The 9,898-nt window shown below is 43.4% G+C and overlaps 1 protein-coding gene across 1 annotated transcript; it reads left to right on the top strand.

Annotated features, from left to right (window-relative positions):
- Positions 1–9,153, top strand: dnaaf11 (dynein axonemal assembly factor 11). Its single transcript, XM_079649032.1, has 3 exons — positions 1–635; positions 4,167–4,258; positions 8,344–9,153. The coding sequence occupies exons 1-3, from the start codon at positions 549–551 to the stop codon at positions 8,513–8,515; spliced, it is 351 nt and encodes a 116-aa protein (XP_079505158.1). The 5' UTR covers positions 1–548; the 3' UTR covers positions 8,516–9,153.
- Positions 9,154–9,898: the final 745 nt, after the last annotated feature.

Genomic DNA, 9,898 nt, shown 5'->3' with positions numbered 1-9,898 from the left:
GATAATCTTTCTCTCTCCATTGACTTCAAAACATAACTTTTTAGAAATAAGGTCCATGGAGGTCCCCCGGAAAGGGAGGGACTTTGCCTCTCTATTAGAATGTGCCAGAGGTGGGACCAAGTCATCGTTTTGCAAGTCACAAGTAAGTCTCAAGTCTTTGCGCTGAAGTCCGAGTCAAGTCTCAAGTCAGGATGGGAAAGTTCAAGTCAAGTCACTTTTAGGGAACCCGATTTCCACCAGGATAAGTGGAGTGTTCTGATCCTCGTCTCTATCCACACGGTTTCCCCGAAAACCCCTCTCTCTCTAAAAGCTCCACAAGTCTAACTCTATCCCCGTTGTTCCTCCCGCGTGGATCGTGTTCCTACGACTTCACGGGACAGCGATTAATGTCCAGTTATTCTCCTCCCTCTGCCTCCACTCATTCTGGAAAGCGTCGCTATAAAAAGACCCGCTAATGATTAGAGTCATCATACACAGTGGGCCGGCGGGATCAGAACATTCCTCTGGCTAATTAACGTTATGAATAATTTACTCTGCAGATATTTCAGATGTTGCTGCCTGCTGAAGTGAAGCCGGACAGCTCCACGGCGCTGAGGTCTCTAACCAGCGGACACCTGGTGCTCAACATGCCTCGGGTACGCATCCAGATTTCAGGAGTTTTAATCCAAAGGTGTAAAGAAATGTTTACGGCTGCTAGCGCCTACTTGGTGAAGTTATAGGTAGTTGCAATAGTTACTATTAGAGCAGTTCACGTTCTTCACTTTTCTGTGTTGTTTACAAATCTGCACAATGACTACTTTTACTTTTGGTGCTGTAACTGTATTTTGATGAGAATACTTTTCTATTTGAACTTGAGGAACATTTGAGTATTCCTACACTCTGGTACTTCTACTTTTACTCAAGTACAAGATCTGAGTACTTCTACTTTTACTCAAGTACAAGATCTGAGTACTTCTACTTTTACTCAAGTACAAGATCTGAGTACTTCTACTTTTACTCAAGAACAAGATCTGAGTACTTCTACTTTTACTCAAGTACAAGATCTGAGTACTTCTACTTTTACTAAAGTACAAGATCTGAGTACTTCTACTTTTACTCAAGTACAAGATCTGAGTACTTCTACTTTTACTCAAGTACAAGATCTGGGTACTTCTACTTTTACTCAAGTACAAGATCTGAGTACTTCTACTTTTACTCAAGAACAAGATCTGAGTACTTCTACTTTTACTCAAGAACAAGATCTGAGTACTTCTACTTTTACTCAAGAACAAGATCTGAGTACTTCTACTTTTACTCAAGTACAAGATCTGAGTACTTCTACTTTTACTCAAGTACAAGATCTGAGTACTTCTACTTTTACTCAAGTACAAGATCTGGGTACTTCTACTTTTACTCAAGTACAAGATCTGAGTACTTCTACTTTTACTCAAGAACAAGATCTGAGTACTTCTACTTTTACTCAAGTACAAGATCTGAGTACTTCTACTTTTACTCAAGAACAAGATCTGAGTACTTCTACTTTTACTCAAGTACAAGATCTGAGTACTTCTACTTTTACTAAAGTACAAGATCTGAGTACTTCTACTTTTACTCAAGAACAAGATCTGAGTACTTCTACTTTTACTCAAGTACAAGACCTGAGTACTTCTACTTTTACTCAGGTACAACATCCTAGCTGTGTGTGTCAGTCTTTAGTGTCCCCTGGTCTCCCAGCTGTGTGCGTCACTCTTTAGTGTCCCCTGGTCTCCCAGCTGTTTTCGTCACTCTTTAGTGTCCCCTGGTGTCCACCTGTGTGCGTCACTCTTTAGTGTCCCCTGGTCTCCAGCTGTGTGCGTCACTCTTTAGTGTCCCCTGGTCTCCAGCTGTGTGCGTCAGTCTTTAGTGTCCCCTGATCTCCCAGCTGTGTGCGTCACTCTTTAGTGTCCCCTGGTCTTCCAGCTGTGTGCGTCAGTCTTTAGTGTCCCCTGATCTCCCAGCTGTGTGCGTCACTCTTTAGTGTCCCCTGGTCTTCCAGCTGTGTGCGTCACTCTTTAGTGTCCCCTGGTCTCCAGCTGTGTGCGTCACTCTTTAGTGTCCCCTGGTCTCCCAGCTGTGTGCGTCACTCTTTAGTGTCCCCTGGTCTCCCGGCTGTGTGCGTCACTCTTTAGTGTCCCCTGGTGTCCAGCTGTGTGCGTCAGTCTTTAGTGTCCCCTGGTCTCCAGCTGTGTGCGTCACTCTTTAGTGTCCCCCTGGTCTTCCAGCTGTGTGCGTCACTCTTTAGTGTCCCCTGGTCTCCCAGCTGTGTGCCTCACTCTTTGGTGTCCCCTGGTTTCCCAGCTGTGTGCGTCACTCTTTAGTGTCCCCTGGTCTCCCAGCTGTTTTCGTCACTCTTTAGTGTCCCCTGGTGTCCAGTTGTGTGCGTCACTCTTTAGTGTCCCCTGGTCTCCAGCTGTGTGCGTCACTCTTTAGTGGCCCCTGGTGTCCAGCTGTGTGTGTCACTCTTTAGTGTCCCCTGGTCTCCAGCTGTGTGCGTCACTCTTTAGTGTCCCCTGGTCTCCAGCTGTGTGCGTCAGTCTTTAGTGTCGCCTGGTCTCCAGCTGTGTGCGTCACTCTTTAGTGTCCCCTGGTCTCCAGCTGTGTGCATCACTCTTTAGTGTCCTCTGGTCTCCAGCTGTCTGCGTCACTCTTTAGTGTCCCCTGGTCTCCCAGCTGTTTTCGTCACTCTTTAATGTCCCCTGGTGTCCAGCTGTGTGCGTCAGTCTTTAGTGTCCCCATGTCTCCAGCTGTGTGCGTCACTCTTTAGTGTCCCCTGGTCTTCCAGCTGTGTGCGTCACTCTTTAGTGTCCCCTGGTCTCCCAGCTGTGTGCCTCACTCTTTGGTGTCCCCTGGTCTCCCAACTGTGTGCGTCACTCTTTAGTGTCCCCTGGTCTCCCAGCTGTTTTCGTCACTCTTTAGTGTCCCCTGGTGTCCAGCTGTGTGCGTCACTCTTTAGTGTCCCCTGGTCTCCAGCTGTGTGCGTCACTCTTTAGTGGCCCCTGGTGTCCAGCTGTGTGTGTCACTCTTTAGTGTCCCCTGGTCTCCAGCTGTGTGCGTCACTCTTTAGTGTCCCCTGGTCTCCAGCTGTGTGCATCAGTCTTCAGTGTCCCCTGGTCTCCCGGCTGTGTGCGTCAGTCTTTAGTGTCCCCTGGTCTCCCGGCTGTGTGCGTCACTCTTTAGTGTCCCCTGGTCTCCCAGCTGTGTGCGTCACTCTTTAGTGTCCCCTGGTGTCCAGCTGTGTGCATCACTCTTTAGTGTCCCCTGGTCTCCAGCTGTGTGCATCACTCTTTAGTGTCCCCTGGTCTCCAGCTGTGTGCATCACTCTTTAGTGTCCTCTGATCTACAGCTGTGTACGTCACTCTTTAGTGTCCCCTGGTCTCCAGCTGTGTGCGTCACTCTTTAGTGTCCCCTGGTCTCCAGCTGTGTGCGTCACTCTTTAGTGGCCCCTGGTGTCCAGCTGTGTGTGTCACTCTTTAGTGTCCCCTGGTCTCCAGCTGTGTGCGTCACTCTTTAGTGTCCCCTGGTCTCCAGCTGTGTGCATCAGTCTTCAGTGTCCCCTGGTCTCCCGGCTGTGTGCGTCAGTCTTTAGTGTCCCCTGGTCTCCCGGCTGTGTGCGTCACTCTTTAGTGTCCCCTGGTCTCCCAGCTGTGTGCGTCACTCTTTAGTGTCCCCTGGTCCCCAGCTGTGTGCATCACTCTTTAGTGTCCCCTGGTCTCCAGCTGTGTGCATCACTCTTTAGTGTCCCCTGGTCTCCAGCTGTGTGCATCACTCTTTAGTGTCCTCTGATCTACAGCTGTGTACGTCACTCTTTAGTGTCCCCTGGTCTCCAGCTGTGTGCATCACTCTTTGGTGTCCCCTGAATGAACCAGAACCTGATTCTTCTCTTGAAAGCGATCCTTTAGAGATCTCTGTTGAATCTAACTGATGGATTTATTCTGCTTTGCTCCTGCCAGCGAGGACGAGACGTTCTGTCCTCTGAGCTCTGATGAACGGTTTCTTTCTGGAGTCTATAGAGAGACTCAGGTTCTGATTTTGCAGACTGATAATCCTCCGTATGGCTCCGACGCTCCACAGCCAGCGTTCAGAATAAAAGCGTGGCGGCTGTTTGCAGACGCTACGAATAATACATGACTTTTCTTCCTCTCTTTTAGGCTGAAGGTGAAATCAAAGTCACAAAGAAAGTCCCACGTCCGCCCATAGCGCCTCAACAGAAACGCATCGGCTCGCAGGACGACGATAGAAGGTAAGATATGATATTCTGCACTCATGTTATAACGTTTGGGACAATAATATGTTTCATAACAGAGCGTCTAAATCTCTTTTAAAACCTGTTAGTCAGATGGTGACTTCATTATATTCTTCATGTTACTATTAAAACACTATGTTTGGTCAAAGTAAGCACATATATTCAGAGGTGTAGAGTCACTAAGTACATTTATTTAAGTACAATCTTGACGTACTTGTACTTTACTTGAGTATTTCCATGTTAAGCTACTGTGTACTTCTACTTCCACTTCAGTTCAGAGGTACATGGTGTACTTCTCCTCCACTCCATGTATTTAATCCCTTTAGTTACTTCTCAGATCTGGATGAATGATGTGAAATCTAATCAAGTGTTGAATCAGACTTTAGTTCCACCTGGAGTAAATCCACCAGCTACCCTGCAGTATACAAAGTCATTCAGACTAGCTGCAGCTTTACCAGCTTTGAGAACACTTTCATGATCAATCATTATAAAACATATCATATATATTATTCTGAAATGGACCAATCTCCACAATGACTACTTTTACTGTCTTTCACTATATTTTGATGAGAATACTTTTCTACTTTTACTTGAGGAACATTTTGAATGCAGGACTTTTACTGTAAAAAGAAAATCAGCACTTAATTAACTGATTCATTTCTTTTCTCTGTTTTAAACTCAGTTAAATAAACATATGTTATGGTTTTGAACTAACAAGACATTTAAACCACCTTTTGAAACTGGTATTGACATTTTTCACATTTCATATACACAAAGGATTATTCAAACAACCTAGAAAATAATAGAAATTGCAATCCTCCGTCTGTTTCTGGAGATTTAAGAAGAAAAAATAATAAAAAACAGTAACTTTGTATATGAATGAGGCTAAAGAGAACCTCGCTGCAGGCGTGTATGTGTATGTGTGTGTGTGTGTGTGTGTGTGTGTGTGTGTGTGTGTGTGTGTGTGTGTGTGTGTGTGTGTGTGTGTGTGTGTGTGTGTGTGTGTGTGTGTGTGTGTGTGTGTGTGTGTGTGTGTTTCAGAGTTAAGTGTGAGTGTTTGTTTGGCCTTGGATACACACACATTGAAGTGTGTGTTATCAGGTTGTTTATTAAACACTGAGCATGATTCACTTTAACAGCAGAGTGAAGATAGCGCTCTCTAGCTAACGACCAAACACCAGATAACCTTCACCAGGAAGACACACAGTTTATTATACACCCACACACACACACACACACACACACACACACACACACACACACACACACACACACACACACACACACACACACACACACACACACACACACACACACACACACACACACACACACACACACACACACACACACACACACACACACACAGTGTATTATATACAGTATCTCACACACAGTAAGCAAAACATGTCACATGACACAACGTGGAAAAGTATTATTGGTATATTAGTATTTCTACGGTGGCCCTGAAGGTCAAACCCAGTATGTTGTGAAATGTCATGCTTTGTGTAATGTGGTCAGACTTCAATGACCTCAATAATCTGCAGTTTATCAGAACACAGTTTCCTCTCCTTGCCTGGAGGTACGTTTGTCTCCTCATCATCATCTTCATCATTTCCATTTTTACGACCACGCTCCTTGTCCTTCAGCCGGCCATCAAACACGTAGAGACCCTCAAATTAAACATTCAATAAAAATGCTAAGCTGCTCCTGCTCCGCGGCAAGGTGACGGACGGACGGACGGAGGAGGGTTATATCATGATTTGGACATGATTAGGGTGCGACCTTTGACCCCGGGCTAACACACACACACTCACACGCGCATGCACACACACACACGCACACACAGTACCGTATATTATACACAGTATCTCTCACACACAGTATCACCAAACACCAGATAACCTTTACAAGCAAGAAGATACACACACACACACACACACACACACACACACACACACACACACACACACACACACACACACACACACACACACACACACACACACACACACACACACACACACACACACACACACACACACACACACACACACACACACACACACACACACACCATGTATAATCCAGTCATTTCATATGATTCTGCAAAACAAATACGTTTACTTTTGATCTTAAGTAGATTTTGAATGCAGGAGCTTACCCAAAGTATTTTTTAGTATTAAGTGAAAGGTCTGAGTACTTCTTCCACCTCTGAATCTCTTGTAATATCTTTCTGTAATGTTGCTGCAGAGACAGAGATCACAAGGTGAATATAGGAGCTGATATATATATATATATTTATTTTTGATGTGCACACTATAAATATGACTCGGCGGCATATTTGCATTCCGGCTCTGGTGTTAATATGGACGTATATATCAAGCTCCTCTGGAGGTGTGAAGTAACAGATGACCAGATGTCAGAGACAGTATGTGTATGTTTCTCTCAGGAACATAAATCCACTTTGGTTTCCCCCGTAGATGTTTGCAGGAATACGTGATGAAAGCACACTGCAAAGAGATGGGGAGGATTAAAAAAGTAAAAAAAAAAAAAGTTCCTGTTAAAATGTGTGAAAGATCAGAGAGAAATGCAGATCATTTTAGTACCGACATGTATTGTTGAAAACCAATATTTTCAACTATACAAAATATAAAATAAGTGCATCGGAATGAGCCCTTATCCTTAATGTATTTTTGTGAAATTGACACCAGATGGACACACGATGAAGGAAATGTTCAAATTCGGCTCTGATCGTGACGACATGGGGCATGGGGCCATTCGTGAGGGCATCTTAAGCCATCGTATGACCGCCGGTGGAGTTTCTCAGGCTCCGGCAGCAACTTCGGGAGCGGTGGGAAAATCTTTGGCGTGCCAAAACCTTGCAAAGGTTAATTTTCGTGTTGAATGTGTGTGTCCATGTTGCCCTTCGTAAGGCCATCATGTCAAATCGTGTCATCTTCGTCTTTACTTCGTGTGATCATCGGTGCCATCGGGCATTTTTCGCCTCACGAAGACAATACGAAGGAAACAAGAAGCTGCCCGATTGTCTTAGGAAGAAAACACGACTACGTGAAGCCCTCGCAATGAATGCCTCCGTGTAGCCATCGTGTTATAGTACGATGACATCGAGATGGGATCACGGTGTGCAATGATGTTTCCTTGCAGATCAGAGTTTACGCTGTTGACGGGAAGTTATTGTTGCTATGGAAACAACACGACGGAGTTTGTGGTTTGGGTGCCATCGTGTGGCCTGCTGTAGGCATCGTACTTGCTTCGGCTGTTGCTTGGCTGTTGACCAAGTTCGGGGGCATCTTCGTGCGAAATTCACAATTCCATATTCGTGTGTCCATCTGGTGTCAATTTCGGGACAGCGTGACGCGGGCCAAATAAAAGCACACATTTGTTGTCGTCAACTGTAAATATACTTTAACCCCACACACACTCAGACACTCAAATCCAGCACCAGACACTTTCACGCTGCTATGGACAGTCTCGCACTAATGTACATTTCCCAAAGATATTGAAGTGACTGTTATTTTGTATATATTGATTGTTGTGCTTTTATTTAGGTCTTAATGTGTGCATATGTTTACATGTGTCTATTGATTGTGTATAAATAGGATATACATATTGGTATACATATTTTTATATATTTTTGTATTTTTTTTCCCTCTGGATTGTGGGAAACGGTATTTCGATCTCTCTGTCCACACAAACTGAAAGATTGACAATAAAGTTGACTTGTCTCGTTCACGGTATGCACGACTTAATGTCTAATAATTATTTACAAAAGATGTCTCGATAAACACACCGTACCCGAAAAGGAGCAGGGAGAAGAAAACAATCTTATATTACCTGCCCCTTCCTCAAAAAAATGTTATAAATAGAAATCCTTCGTATTTTCTTATTCACAGCCAATCATAACCGTATCGTAGGAAAATAAGAGAAACATAAAAACGAACAAAAAAATACTTAGTTCCCACTTGACGGTTAACGGAAAGTAACAAAACTGAAATTTGAGTCTTACTGGAGTAGTTTGACTTTGACTTTGATTTATTTCCTCCTCTTGTTGTTCACAGGAAGTTAAATAAAGTTCCTGAGCGTCTGGAAGTCGACCCGAGCAAACACACGGCGGTCGATCTGAACATCGTGCGGAGCCTCAAACAACAGGAAGCTCCGCCTCCAGAAGCCGATGAACGCCGCTTTTCTGACGGGTTTGTGGACGACCCCGACGTCCCCCCGCTGATTTAAGACTTTCATATGATGGATAACATTATCTGTATTTATATTCTCCTTTATGGAAAAGATCTGACGTCCTTTCTCATCTGAAATCTGTCAAAAATTGATTGCCAAGAAAAGCGCTATAAAAATAAAATGTAGTATAGTGATTTATTGTTGTGTAAAAATGTCTTTATAAAATTGAATACACCTGAACATCAGCAGGAGAGGACTCTTTAAAGTAGAGACACTACATACTGATATACACCTGAACATCAGTAGGAGAGGACTCTTTAAAGTAGAGACACTACATACTGATATACACCTGAACATCAGCAGGAGAGGACTCTTTAAAGTAGAGACACTACATACTGATATACACCTGAACATCAGCAGGAGAGGACTCTTTAAAGTAGAGACACTACATACTGATATACACCTGAACATCAGCAGGAGAGGACTCTTTAAAGTAGAGACACTACATACTGATATACACCTGAACATCAGCAGGAGAGGACTCTTTAAAGTAGAGACACTACACACTGATATACACCTGAACATCAGCAGGAGAGGACTCTTTAAAGTAGAGACACTACATACTGATATACACCTGAACATCAGCAGGAGAGGACTCTTTAAAGTAGAGACACTACATACTGATATACACCTGAACATCAGCAGGAGAGGACTCTTTAAAGTAGAGACACTACATACTGATATACACCTGAACATCAGCAGGAGAGGACTCTTTAAAGTAGAGACACTACATACTGATATACACCTGAACATCAGCAGGAGAGGACTCTTTAAAGTAGAGACACTACATACTGATATACACCTGAACATCAGCAGGAGAGGACTCTTTAAAGTAGAGACACTACACACTGATATACACCTGAACATCAGCAGGAGAGGACTCTTTAAAGTAGAGACACTACATACTGATATACACCTGAACATCAGCAGGAGAGGACTCTTTAAAGTAGAGACACTACATACTGATATACACCTGAACATCAGCAGGAGAGGACTCTTTAAAGTAGAGACACTACATACTGATATACACCTGAACATCAGCAGGAGAGGACTCTTTAAAGTAGAGACACTACATACTGATATACACCTGAACATCAGCAGGAGAGGACTCTTTAAAGTAGAGACACTACATACTGATATACAGGACTGTCTCAGAAAATTAGAATATTGTGATAAAGTTCTTTATTTTCTGTAATGCAATTAAAAAAACAAAAATGTCATACATTCTGGATTCATTACAAATCAACTGAAATATTGCAAGCCTTTTATTATTTTAATATTGCTGATTATGGCATACAGCTTAAGAAAACTCAAAAATCCTATCTCAAAAAATTAGAATAGTTCCTCAGACCAAGTAAAAAAAAAAGATTTATAACAGCA

This window comes from Notothenia rossii (assembly GCF_949606895.1).
Source record: "Notothenia rossii genome assembly, chromosome: 9".
In the NCBI taxonomy this organism is placed as follows: domain Eukaryota; kingdom Metazoa; phylum Chordata; class Actinopteri; order Perciformes; family Nototheniidae; genus Notothenia; species Notothenia rossii.
Note: the sequence above shows the minus strand (reverse complement) of the source record. Positions and strands in the feature narration are given on the sequence as shown.

What these genes read in the sequence shown, in the direction of transcription:
- dnaaf11 (XM_079649032.1), top strand. Translation starts at nt 549, where the DNA reads ATGTTGCTGCCTGCTGAAGTGAAGCCGGACAGCTCCACGGCGCTGAGG. An exon ending in TGGTGCTCAACATGCCTCGG is followed by an intron (nt 636 to 4,166) that starts GTACGCATCCAG and finishes CCTCTCTTTTAG; the next exon opens with GCTGAAGGTGAAATCAAAGT. An exon ending in TCGCAGGACGACGATAGAAG is followed by an intron (nt 4,259 to 8,343) that starts GTAAGATATGAT and finishes TGTTGTTCACAG; the next exon opens with GAAGTTAAATAAAGTTCCTG.